Here is a 13,771-nt window from a genome sequence, read left to right as displayed (position 1 = left end):
GGCAGGTTGCACCTGCAACAGTGAGGCTAAAGGAGGGTAGTAGGAGAGTGGGCCATGCTTAAAAAGAATTGCTGAGAAACATTTTCAAATCAAACCAGTCTCTTGCTGTCTGTATTTATCCATATTTATTTTTTGCCCATCTTCTTGGTATTTATCCATATTTATTTTGTATTTTGTGAACAGATGATATGATAACTTGTATGTTTCCACATTTACTTAACAAATAGACGTGCACTCATAATTTGATGCCTGTCGTGTTTTAGCAAATTACACTGCCAAAATAATATAATACAAACATCAAACAATTGGCATAATAGCACAAATATCTGTTGAGAAATGCAACAATGAATGTAACCAAATCTCAGTGAGCCTTATAACTCCCTATGCTGGCAATGTGTACAGCTACTGGCCTGAAAGTCAATAATCTCAGCATAGCCATAGAGATTCACTCAAAAGTAGCCAATTATCCGTATTTTTCCACTTTTAAAAGTAGTTACAGATAGGATATACAATGTTTTCTGTCTGTAGTTATCTGTAAAAATCCGTAAAAACGATAAACAGGGAGCCCTAATTGTGAGGAATACTAAGTTCTAGAAATTTTTGCAAGGGGGGTCCTCAAGCCTGAAAACTTTTGACAGGGGGGTCTCGACATCCAAAAGTTTGAAGGGCTCTGTTCCAAACTGTGAGCATGCCTGTGTATCCCTCTCTGTGCGTATATCCCAATATACCCCTGTGTGGTTTATACCCCGAGTACCTGTATATGTACCTCTCTGGGTATACCCCATGTCTTTGTGTGCCTCCCCTGCATTGTCTCGCTACGCTGTGAATACAAATGGATTACGGCCTTCAGATACCCTTCTGCCTTGTGTACATGCCTGTGGGCTTATCCCCCATATTCTTCCCAGGCATCTCCATGTCTGTCCTCTGTATGTGTCTCTACTAACAATGTTTGATCCCCGTCTATACGTAAAACCAAAGTATACCCATGTTTATAACTCTTTGTGTTTCACCCAAATTAGTGTGTACACACTTCTTGCGTGTACCTCCTATGTATTGATTCTTTGCTTATCCTTCCTGTTTGCACGTCTTATCTAACTCAGTGTGAGTGTACCCCATTTTGTGTATTCTCACCCCGGTTGTCGTTCTCTGGGACTGGGGGCAATGTTTAGTAGTAGTCACATGTTGTATGGGTGGGGGAGGAGCTTGGTTCTTGTTTACAGCAGTTGTGTGTGATGTTAATGCAAGGACATGGTTCACCTTGACATTCACATGCTTTTGGGCATTAACCGCCCGGTACAAAGTTCAGGGTACTCCTCTCTAGTAAACATAGCTGAGCAACTATGGCCCTGAGCAGAAGGCTGCATACATACATTGCTTGGTACAGTCTGCCGATAACAACTCTGCTAGGTACACATTGCTCGTACTCTTTTCTGGGTACACTTTGGATCTTAACATTTCTGGATGCATGTTTCCAGTTACAAATTGCTGGTACAAATCGCTGGACAAACACTACCAGCAGAGTGCACTGCTTAAGTGCGATTAATTTGATTTATTTCTTGTAAAGCGCTGCGTTTATGCCAATGGGTATGTTAGTGCTGATTTAAACAGTTAAACTAAACCAGGAAATAGAGATTAGTAAAATATAATGAACTTGAGTAAAAGCTCCCAAAAGAATTAACGTTCTCAGCGGTTCCTAAACACAAAAAGATGTTATTCGTAAGTGTAAGACCTAGGGAGTTGAGCTTAGTGGTTGCTGATTCCCCCTGGTGATGAGTAAATGTCGGAAGTACCTATATGAAAATATGTACCTGTAGCACATATGGGAGAGCATGCCGCTACACAAATTCACTCAACACCACACAATTCCACAACTAACAATTCGAATCCAACCCACATAATTCCACTCCACACCACATACATCCACTCCACACCAAACCACATCATTTACGTCAGTAGCTCTAACTCGCGCAAATGCGAATCCTATTGAATTGCCAATTCTTGATCTAAACTTGTGTGTATGTGTGTGTGTGTGTGTAAATGCACCTCGCCTCTTTAGTTAAGCCTGACTGCTGTGTGCCAAGCTACCAGAGGGTGAGCACAGGTTAATTTATGGTATGTATCTGGCTTACCTCGACTAGAGTTGTGGTTCCTGCTTGGACAGGGTGCATACCTCTGCCAACCAGAAAACTGTTTTCTAACAGTGGGTGACTGCATGTGTGGATGAGAAGGACACTGAATGATGGGCCTCGAGGAACTGCATGTAGGGTCATGGTGTGTCCAGTGAATTGGTATAGGCGTGAGGGACTTCACGTGTCCAGCTAATTCGAATGAAGTTGCGGCTACTCCATATTGGGCGTAAGGTTATGGGATGCAGCAGGATGACTGCACATGGGACAAAGGAAAGAGCAAATGAGAGATGGCAGTGGTGGAAGGCTGCACGTGGGATTATGAGTGTTGAGTTAAGAGCAGCGGGGAGTGACTGCTGAAGGGCTTTGCTTGAGCATAACATGTTCGTTGGACAGGGAATGATATGCATGCGTTATTTATTAAATATTTAGTTTATGTAGATAAACGTCTATGAAACATGCTCATAAATTATAAAAGCCTTTGCAAAAAAACTAATTGGTAAACTACTCATATATGAATGTTTTTTTATCATTTTTTTAAAGCTGCCGCAAAGCCATAGAACTGTCTTGAGATTTTATGCAAAGAACTAATCTCAGGGCATCATTACCAAGTTACCCTCCCATGTTTTAAAAATGAATGTTTCAACTTGGTTCACAATGATGGGGGGTAGTGAGTTGATGAGTTGCAAATCATGCACAACAACAGGCGGTAGTGGGTCAGTGAGTTGAAGCCATGCACAACAATGGACGGTAGTGGGTCAGTGAGTTGAAGCCATGCACAACAATAGACGTTAAGGGGGCAGTGAGTTGAAGCCATGCACAACAATGGACGTTAAGGGGGCAGTGAGTTGAAGCCATGCACAACAATAGACGTTAAGGGGGCAGTGAGTTGAAGCCATGCACAACAATGGACGGTAGTGGGTCAGTGAGTTGAAGCCATGCATAACAATGGGCGTTAAGGGGGCAGTGAGTTGAAGCCATGCACAACAATGGACGTTAAGGGTGCAGTGAGTTGAAGCCATGCACAACAATGGACGTTAAGGGGGCAGTGAGTTGAAGACCTGCACAACAATGGACGGTAGTGGGTCAGTGAGTTGAAGCCATGCACAACAATAGACATTAAGGGGGCAGTGAGTTGAAGCCATGCACAACAATGGACGTTAAGGGGGCAGTGAGTTGAAGCCATGCACAACAATGGGCGTTAAGGGGGCAGTGAGTTGAAACCACACACAATAAAGGGCATTAGTGGGTCAGTGAATTGAAACCTGCACAACAATGGGCATTAGTGGGTCAATGAGGTAAAACCATTCACAGTGATGGGTGTTGTTTAGTCGATGAGCTCAAAACAATAGGACATAATGACCATTTGTAGGTCGATAAGTATAAAAACAATATAGTGATGGGTGTTAGTGGGTCAATGGGTTAAAAACTATGCAGTGATGGGCGTTAGTGGCTCAATGGGTTAAAAACTATGCAGTGATGGGCGTTAGTGGATCAATGGGTTAAAAACTATGCAGTGATGGGCGTTAGTGGGTCAATGGGTTAAAAACAATGCAGTGATGGGCTTTAGTGGGTCGGTGAGTTAAAAACAATACAGTAATGGGCGTTGGTAGGTCGATACTGTCTTACATTGTTCTCAACTCTTTGTTTTCTTCCATTTAGGGGAGATTCCGTCCATGTCTTGGGTTTTGACAGCTCAGAGGAGGATTTTCGAGCAGGTTTCGCCCCTGGCATCTCTTCCCGGTGAGTTAACACTCATGGACTTGTAGAAAGTCACTCTGTTTCATGGATCACACAGGTCCCATTCCATCTTCAGGAACAGTGTTTGGTGATCCTAGACTATGCTGACATTGGCTAGAGAACATCCCCTACCTCGAGGTCTGCTAACCCACCCTGCACTGCTGCGTTCCTTCCCGCCTCATCTCTCGCTGTTACTTCTACTTCCCTCTCTCTACCTCTAGCACCACTTTCCAAGGTCTATTGTTTCTTCCCTTCCAGTTATTACAAAAAGTGTTTGTTCTGTAGCTTCTTAGCCCTCTGCTTAACAAAGGTACACTTTTTAGTATTATTTCAGCTTTTCGGTGCTTTCATTCTTGAGGCAGAGCTCAGAAGACCACCTGTACTTTAAGTCTGTAGTGTTGCTGCTTCCTAATTGTCTTCTGTCTGGGAATAGTCTTCGGTATGGCTGCCCGAAGGGTACTTCCTTCGGTTGCGGGTTCGGTTGTGGTATTTACAACCTCAGACTGTTAGGATATATATCTGTAGACCTGGGATGAGTGGTGCAATGGAAATATTGCAGGACATTCTTGAATGGAATCTGTGTCTGGGAAGCTCTAGTGTGTGGCTGTGAGAAGACAAAATGGCTTCAACCCCTTTGAGCCTGTGCACTTGGAGCACTCCCTGGCTTCTGGTTTCTTTGACCTTTTCTGCTTTCCTCCTAGGTTGACCTTCCATGATGGCTTCCATGACCCCCTGGACTGGAATGGGAAAGCAGACTTGATAGCAGAGTCTTTCAGCTCCAAGCAGGTCCTGGCTCGAGTTCTCGGCTCCGCGTCAGCCGGTGGGCCAGTATCTGTGATCGTGGACTCGCTCAGCTGGGTTCTCCTCCACAGTCCCGCGACACTTGTCGTGCAGGCGTTGCATCAGTTGCAGAGATCAGCAGGCAGTGCAGGTGTGTGGTCTGTGATTGCGTTTACCAGCGCCATCTTTCAGGATGTGCCCTCTACTGATATTCAGGACCAGGTTATAGACGTCCCTCGTTACATGATTTAATTTGGCTTCACATCCCGGTCAGACCTATTAGAAAAGGGCAGCTGTTTGTCTGGTTCTAGAATGACCATAAAAATATTTATCGCTGTGATTCGGTTGATTAATACTCTTTGCGACAGTTAAAAATTAAGATCATGTGCAGGAATCCTTCGGCATGGATGGTAGCTTGCAGTTTATCTACAATTCTGCAAAAACACCAGAGGAAGGGATGCACTTTAGGGTGCTTGAGTGAGTAGAGAGGGATGAGTGAGCACTGGGTATTTGCAGAGAGAACCAAGGGCAGACTGGAAGTGTGAGAGACACAGGACCTAGCTGCTGCCAAACTCTTGCATTCAGCAGCTCCTCTCATCAATCCTTGCTCTTCCATTTGGTGTGAGCCCCCTCAATAAAGAGGTGCAGCAGAGCTGGGCAATAGGTACATGTTCTAGTGCAATGGGCATGTCTATTGCATTTTACTGGCACCTACCTGCCACTGCCCCAGCATGGGATCAGAAGTGCACGCTTCCCTCAGAACAGACCTGGTACAGCAGCATTAGTAGATATGCAAGCTTCCATCGCACACAACCAGGAAAGGTGCGAGCATCAGCAGGTCCGGGACACATACACACACAAGCATATGGACATATTTGTGCCTTTGTCATACAATGTCATTTCTAGTTGCCTGGCCGTCAGTGTGTTTACACTGCTTTGTCGCTAACAGGGCTGCCTTTGCCATCTGTGTAGGTTGCGCAGTCATTGGCAGTGAGCAGTGGGCGTTTGTTGTTCTGCCCCTGGAGCAGGTTTTTAGTTCTGTCTTCTTGAAATGGCTGTCTATTATTGGGATTATGTAGTACTCCAAACCACTACAATGACATGGATTGTACTTGCACTGCACAGGCTTTGATAAACTTGAAGCATTTCTAATCTTCAATACATGAGCGTCTCAAAGTGCACATGCTCAATCAAGTATTTTATTTCTGTGTGCTTAGATGTTTAATCGTCAGTGTAATTTCACACATATTAAATCAATTTAAACATGTTCCAATAAAACAAGCATTGGCAAAGCCAGTAGGTTTGACACTCTCTAACTGGAGCATGGTCAGACTCAATCCAAATAACTGCTGCAAAATATAAACAAGCATTTACAATGCAACGGTTTCGCCTTTGGAGAAGTTAGAGCTATTGGCATTGTAAATGACAAAATGTGTATTTATGTGTTGGTTTTGAAAACAGATAAATAAATGGCATTGTCATTTACATTGCCAATAGCTTAATCTCTCGCAAATGTGAGAACTATTGTACCCTACGGACGAGCTCAGCAGACAGCAATTACTACCACACACACACACACACACCCAGAGCCACACACACACACCCAGAGCCAGCCACACCCACACACACACCCAGAGCCCCACACACACACACACACACAACCAGAGCAGTCACATACACACACCCACTGGAGCAGTCACACACACACACACTGGAGCAGTCACACACACACTGGAGCAGTCACATACACACACACACACTCTGGAGCAGTCACATACACACACACACACACACCCTGGAGCAGTCACACACACACACACCCAGGAGCAGTCATGCATGATGTGCCTAATAAGGGGGGCTAGATGTCAGCCTGATTATTGGCGGGACGAACCTCGTGCTAATTGGGTCAAAGCCTGCAGCCCTGGTGCGAATATTCTGGGGCACATATGGGAGAAGGTCCCAAAAAAATCGAGGTATAGTTTATTGATACAGACTACACAGATCGTATGAGCAAGTTAAGGGTCAAATAAACCCTACCAACCCTTATGGGAGTCACCTCCAGAAAAAATGTATCAGTTACTGACCCGCTGAAAGGCGGGCGTTACTCCCAGATCTGTCAAGGCTCCCTGTGGCGCTGCTGCCTCACTGTTAGGAACAAGCAGGATGCGAGGCATTTAGTGGAGAGCTGACCGACAGGCACCCTCAGGCGGTGAGAGGCCCACCGTGAGCCACACCACATCTGAGAACTGCCGCGGAAGAGCGGAAAAATGGTCCCAAGGCCGGCCGGGCCTCCCAAGTGAAGGCGCGGCAAAAAAAGGATCACAGCAGCATTTTGTAATTAAAACAGGCTGAAAGTACACACGCATGTGAACAGTGCATAAACAGTAAAATGTGGAAAGACGCAGCAGCGCTAGCAAATAACAATAACGCACCGTCCATGATGAACAATATTAATTATAACACAGAGCGGGAATAACGTTAAATATAACAGTTTAAGTACACCTCACATGCAAAATACACTGAGGAAATGGAGTACACTTATCAATGAAGCAAGCACCACAACTCGCACACACGGTCCCCACGCCCAGCATCTCACATACCGACGCAGCTTTCTTCTCCTCCCGCCGCTGCAGTAGGATTAAACAAGCAGAGGCAGCATGGCCGCTGGAGAGGGAGGGAGGGGAGGGGTGGGGGCCCGGGGGAGCGGCAGACCGTGACGGAGGAGGGCAGAGAGAAGGGGGGGAGGCCAGCGGAGCCGAGCAGCTCCTGAAAGCAGCCACGCACAACATAACACGGAGACCACAGGCACAAAAACGACAGCCACGCACGAAAACCGGAGCACAGGCACAAAGACGACAGCCACGCACGATAACCGGAGCATACATACCGGGCAAAGGCGGAAGACGGAGACGACAGCCACGAGCCAAGCACGACATAACACGGAGACCACAGGCAACCAAATGACAAAAACATGGCTTGAGAAAGAAAAAAAAAACACCGCCCACCGCCGCATGACGTAGGGAAAGGGGTGGGATGAGTAAAAATCGCGGGAACGCCCACGGATCTGCTCCGGCAATGACGGGCAGATCTGTCTTCCAGTGGCTAGCCTCCATTTATGGAGCTAGCCAATGGAAGACAGAGGCGGGAGAAAGCTCCATACTTCTAAACAAAAGTTTTCGTCTGCGCGATACTGCTTGCGCAGTAAGCGCCAGGCGAAACCTAAAAAGGATTGCTTTGTGTAAGTGATGCATGGATGAGATCAAGAAATAAATATGTGCCGAACCAGTGTCCTTTTGTATGTAAATTAGCCCCTCATGCTGTCAAGTGGAGGTGGAAGGATACACCCAAACAGCCACTCGAGGGATAATGGGACTAAAATACCTGATCCAAGATGTGATTGACAGGGGCAGAAAGTAGCTGAACAAAAGCCCCCTAGAGTATGTCAGCTTACAATATGTATGTCATGTCAGGCACAAGCATCATTAAAAAGAAAACTATAAAAATGTATTCAAAAGCAGAACTTCCAATGTCTTTCAAAATGCAGTATTGCTCCTCACATAAAGCCTATCTTACTGTTGTAATATCTAATGTGCCCTGCAATTCTTTAGTTACCAGCGTCTCCGTCTTTGTCTCACATGGTCCCTTCCAGATCTCTGCCCCGCCTAAACCCCAGCACAACGCTAGACTTACCTACTGTCTCCTTCACCTCAGTCTCTTTCAACATCTGCTTTGTCTTCCATCAGGTTCAAAACTCAGACAAGTCATTGCCCTCGTGCACCAAGACCTTCACGAGCCTGGGACTGTGGCTAGCGCATGCCACGTGGCCAGCACAGTGGTGACCGTGATGCCGTGTCCGAGCAGCACCAGCCCAGCATGTGAGAGTGAAGCTCTAGCAACAGCAACTGTTCGGCACCGTAAGAAAACAGGAAAGGTCATCAAAAAGGTAATAGATTAATTTACGGGTTGGGCGCGAGAATAGAGATACTGGAGGCAAATCCAGTGTATGTCCAGGAGTTGGCCTGCTCCTACAGTAGCACCTGCCGGCTCGGGCTTGGCCTGCTCCTACAGTAGCACCTGCCAGCTCGGGCTTGGCCTGCTCCTACAGTAACACCTGCCGGCTCGGGCTTGGCCTGCTCCTACAGTAGCACCTGCCGGCTCGGGCTTGGCCTGCTCCTACAGTAGCACCTGCCAGCTCGGGCTTGGCCTGCTGCTACAGTAAGACCTGCCGGCTCGGACTTGGCCTGCTCCTACAGTAGCACCTGCCGGCTCGGGCTTGGCCTGCTCCTACAGTGGCTCCTGCTGGCTCGGGCTTGGCCAGTTCCTAGAGTAGCTCCTGCTGTGTAGGGCTTGGCCTGCTCCTACAGTAGCACCTGCTGGCTCGGGCTTGGCCTGCTCCTACAGTAGCACCTGCCGGCTCGGGCTTGGCCTGCTCCTACAGTAACAGCTGCCGGCTGCGGATTGGCCTGCTCCTACTGTGACTTCTGCCGGCTTGGGCTTGGCCTGCTCCTACAGTAACACCTGCCGGCTGCGGCTTGGCCTGCTCCTACTGTGACTTCTGCCGGCTCGGGCTTGGCCTGCTCCTACTGTGACTTCTGCCGGCTTGGGCTTGACCTGCTCCTACAGTAGCACCTGCTGGCTCGGGCTTGGCCTGCCCCTACAGTGACTTCTGCCGGCTCGGGCTTGGCCTGCTCCTACTGTGACTTCTGCCGGCTTGGGCTTGGCCTGCTCCTACAGTAGCACCTGCCGGCTGCGGCTTGGCCTGCTCCTACTGTGACTTCTGCCGGCTGCGGCTTGGCCTGCTCCTACTGTGACTTCTGCCGGCTCGGGCTTGGCCTGCTCCTACTGTGACTTCTGCCGGCTCGGGCTTGGCCTGCTCCTACTGTGACTTCTGCCGGCTTGGGCTTGGCCTGCTCCTACTGTGACTTCTGCCGGCTCGGGCTTGGCCTGCTCCTACTGTGACTTCTGCCGGCTCGGGCTTGGCCTGCTCCTACAGTAGCACCTGCCGGCTCGGGCTTGGCCTGCTCCTAGAGTGGCTCCTGCTGGCTCGGGCTTGGCCTGTTCCTGCAGTAGCACCTGCCGGTTCGGGCTTGGCCTGCTCCTAGAGTGGCTCCTGCCGGCTCGGGCTTGGCCAGCTCCTAGAGTGGCTCCTGCCAGCTCGGGCTTGGCCTGCTCCTAGAGTGGCTCCAGCCGGCTCGGGCTTGGCCTGCTCCTGCAGTAGCACCTGCCGGTTCAGGCTTGGCCTGCGCCTAGAGTGGCTACTGCCGGCTCGGGCTTGGCCTGCTCCTACAGTAGCACCTGCCGGCTGCGGCTTGGCCTGCTCCTACTGTGACTTCTGCCGGCTGCGGCTTGGCCTGCTCCTACTGTGACTTCTGCCGGCTCGGGCTTGGCCTGCTCCTACTGTGACTTCTGCCGGCTCGGGCTTGGCCTGCTCCTACTGTGACTTCTGCCGGCTTGGGCTTGGCCTGCTCCTACAGTAGCACCTGCCGGCTCGGGCTTGGCCTGCTCCTAGAGTGGCTCCTGCCGGCTCGGGCTTGGCCAGCTCCTAGAGTGGCTCCTGCCAGCTCGGGCTTGGCCTGCTCCTAGAGTGGCTCCAGCCGGCTCGGGCTTGGCCTGCTCCTGCAGTAGCACCTGCCGGTTCAGGCTTGGCCTGCGCCTAGAGTGGCTACTGCCGGCTCGGGCTTGGCCTGCTCCTAGAGTGGCTCCTGCCAGCTCGGGCTTGGCCTGCTCCTAGAGTGGCTCCAGCCGGCTCGGGCTTGGCCTGCTCCTAGAGTGGCTCCAGCCGGCTCGGGCTTGGCCTGCTCCTGCAGTAGCACCTGCCGGTTCAGGCTTGGCCTGCTCCTAGAGTGGCTACTGCCGGCTCGGGCTTGGCCAGCTCCTAGAGTGGCTCCTGCCAGCTCGGGCTTGGCCTGCTCCTAGAGTGGCTCCTGCTGGCTCGGGCTTGGCCTGTTCCTGCAGTAGCACCTGCCGGTTCGGGCTTGGCCTGCTCCTAGAGTGGCTCCTGCCGGCTCGGGCTTGGCCTGCTCCTGCAGTAGCACCTGCCGGTTCAGGCTTGGCCTGCTCCTAGAGTGGCTACTGCCGGCTCGGGCTTGGCCTGCTCCTAGAGTGGCTCCTGCCAGCTCGGGCTTGGCCTGCTCCTAGAGTGGCTCCAGCCGGCTCGGGCTTGGCCTGCTCCTAGAGTGGCTCCAGCCGGCTCGGGCTTGGCCTGCTCCTGCAGTAGCACCTGCCGGTTCAGGCTTGGCCTGCTCCTAGAGTGGCTACTGCCGGCTCGGGCTTGGCCAGCTCCTAGAGTGGCTCCTGCCAGCTCGGGCTTGGCCTGCTCCTAGAGTGGCTCCAGCCGGCTCGGGCTTGGCCTGCTCCTGCAGTAGCACCTGCCGGTTCAGGCTTGGCCTGCTCCTAGAGTGGCTACTGCCGGCTCGGGCTTGGCCAGCTCCTAGAGTGGCTCCTGCCAGCTCGGGCTTGGCCTGCTCCTGCAGTAGCACCTGCCGGCTCGGGCTTGGACTGCTGCCTGACATGTGAAACAACCTATAGTATTGGCGACTTAAGGGAATAGTTTACGTGGATGAATTGCATGGGCATTTGATGGAGAGTATGGCAGCTGAGAATACTGACAATCTACCTAAAGATGATGCACTCATATTTTTCTTTCATTCTCTTTCTTCTAGGATCTCTCATTTGCCGTCTTAGAGGGATTCACCCTGAAAACCGAGCACTCATCGACACCCAAATCAGCGGTAGCAGTAGACTCTGACTCCAGGGTATGGCACTAAATGCATGTGAAGGAGAATCTGTGAAAGAGAACAAGGGTCTGAGTGCCACAGGACGTCACATCCTGTCAATGCTAGGAGTGGATTGGCACCGGAGTATAGTGGATTGCCTCTAGGGTTGTGGCTGAGCTCCAGGTTTGGATTGGCACAGGCAGTGAGTGAATTACCTTGACAGTTGTGGCTGCACTCCAGGGATGGAATTTGCACATTGCAGAAGGTTGAAAAACCTAGGGTTCATTATTGATAATAAACTGACATTCAAATATCAAATCAGTACACTCACTTCAACCATTTTTTTAATCTTAAAAATGATCAGGAAAATCTGGCCTTTCATTCCGCCCGATTCCCTGAAAACACTTGAAAAAAACATTAGCCCTGTCTAGATTGGACTACTGTAATGCTTTATACATGAGCATCCAAACGCATTCCCTACAGAGGGTACAGCAGCTCCAAAATGGGGCAGCTAGACTACTGCTAGATATCCCCAGGTCCCAGCCAGTCTCCCACTCTCTGAGAACCCTGCACTGGCTTCCAGTGGATAAGAGGATCACATTTAAATCCCAATGCCTAGCTTTTAAGGCATTGCACGGTGCAGGCCCTCAATTTCTGAAGAAACATCTGAACTGATATGTGCCTTCTAGAAATCTGAGATCTGCACATAGCAGACTTCAACTCCCAGGTTCAACAAAGGCGATGGGGCGGAAGAACCTTTTTTAGGGACGGTTAAAATGTGGAACTCGCTTCCAGCCTGTATAAAGAACAGCCGTTTGCTGTTATCCTTCAGGAAATCTCTAAAAACCTGGCTCTTCTCGAACTAACATATTCGTGTACAGCTTCGATGGTAACCGTATCGTATTCGCTGGTGTCAGCGCCTAGACGCCCTAGGTATTAGCGAGCTATATAAATATACAAATCAAATCGGGAGGAGAGTGAATTACCTCTAGGGTTGTGGTTGAGCTCCAGGAATGGGATTGGCACACAAGTAGAGTGAATTACCTCTGGGGTTATGGTTGATTTCCCATGGTGGTATTGGCACACAAGTAGAGTGAATTACCTCCGGAGTTATGGTTGATTTCCCATGGTGGTATTGGCACACAAGTAGAGTGAATTACCTCCGGGGTTATGGTTGATTTCCCATGGTGGTATTGGCACACAAGTAGAGTGAATTACCTCCGGAGTTATGGTTGATTTCCCATGGTGGTATTGGCACACAAGTAGAGTGAATTACCTCCGGGGTTATGGTTGATTTCCCATGGTGGTATTGGCACACAAGTGGAGTGAATTACCTCCGGAGTTATGGTTGATTTCCCATGGTGGTATTGGCACACAAGTAGAGTGAATTACCTCCGGAGTTATGGTTGATTTCCCATGGTGGTATTGGCACACAAGTGGAGTGAATTACCTCCGGAGTTATGGTTGATTTCCCATGGTGGTATTGGCACACAAGTAGAGTGAATTACCTCCGGAGTTATGGTTGATTTCCCATGGTGGTATTGGCACACAAGTAGAGTGAATTACCTCCGGAGTTATGGTTGATTTCCCATGGTGGTATTGGCACACAAGTAGAGTGAATTACCTCCGGGGTTATGGTTGATTTCCCATGGTGGTATTGGCACACAAGTGGAGTGAATTACCTCCGGGGTTATGGTTGATTTCCCATGGTGGTATTGGCACACAAGTAGAGTGAATTACCTCCGGGGTTATGGTTGATTTCCCATGGTGGTATTGGCACACAAGTGGAGTGAATTACCTCCGGGGTTATGGTTGATTTCCCATGGTGGTATTGGCACACAAGTAGAGTGAATTACCTCTGGGGTTATGGTTGATTTCCCATGGTGGTATTGGCACACAAGTAGAGTGAATTACCTCCGGAGTTATGGTTGATTTCCCATGGTGGTATTGGCACACAAGTAGAGTGAATTATGGCCGGGGTTATGGTTGATTTCCCATGGTGGTATTGGCACACAAGTAGAGTGAATTACCTCCGGGGTTATGGTTGATTTCCCATGGTGGTATTGGCACACAAGTAGAGTGAATTACCTCCGGAGTTATGGTTGATTTCCCATGGTGGTATTGGCACACAAGTAGAGTGAATTACCTCCGGGGTTATGGTTGATTTCCCATGGTGGTATTGGCACACAAGTGGAGTGAATTACCTCCGGGGTTATGGTTGATTTCCCATGGTGGTATTGGCACACAAGTGGAGTGAACTACCTCCGGAGTTATGGTTGATTTCCCATGGTGGTATTGGCACACAAGTAGAGTGAATTACCTCCGGGGTTATGGTTGATTTCCCATGGTGGTATTGGCACACAAGTAGAGTGAATTACCTCCGGGGTTATGGTTGATTTCCCATGGTGG

At 49.6% G+C, this 13,771-nt stretch overlaps 1 protein-coding gene across 1 annotated transcript in view; it reads left to right on the top strand.

The window, feature by feature from the left end:
* The window catches only part of ELP5 (elongator acetyltransferase complex subunit 5), a 69,890-nt gene that overhangs the window by 31,939 nt on the left and 24,180 nt on the right, over positions 1-13,771 (top strand). Inside the window, exons 3-6 of the mRNA XM_078669569.1 lie at positions 3,789-3,869; positions 4,568-4,797; positions 8,390-8,589; positions 11,309-11,401. Of these exons, the coding sequence (XP_078525695.1) occupies positions 3,789-3,869; positions 4,568-4,797; positions 8,390-8,589; positions 11,309-11,401 (604 nt within the window). The remainder of the gene's footprint in view (positions 1-3,788; positions 3,870-4,567; positions 4,798-8,389; positions 8,590-11,308; positions 11,402-13,771) is intronic.

The sequence above is a fragment of the Lissotriton helveticus genome, chromosome 12 (genome assembly GCF_964261635.1).
Source record: "Lissotriton helveticus chromosome 12, aLisHel1.1, whole genome shotgun sequence".
NCBI classification, from domain to species: Eukaryota; Metazoa; Chordata; class Amphibia; order Caudata; family Salamandridae; genus Lissotriton; species Lissotriton helveticus.
This window is presented reverse-complemented; position numbering and strand designations above follow the sequence as displayed.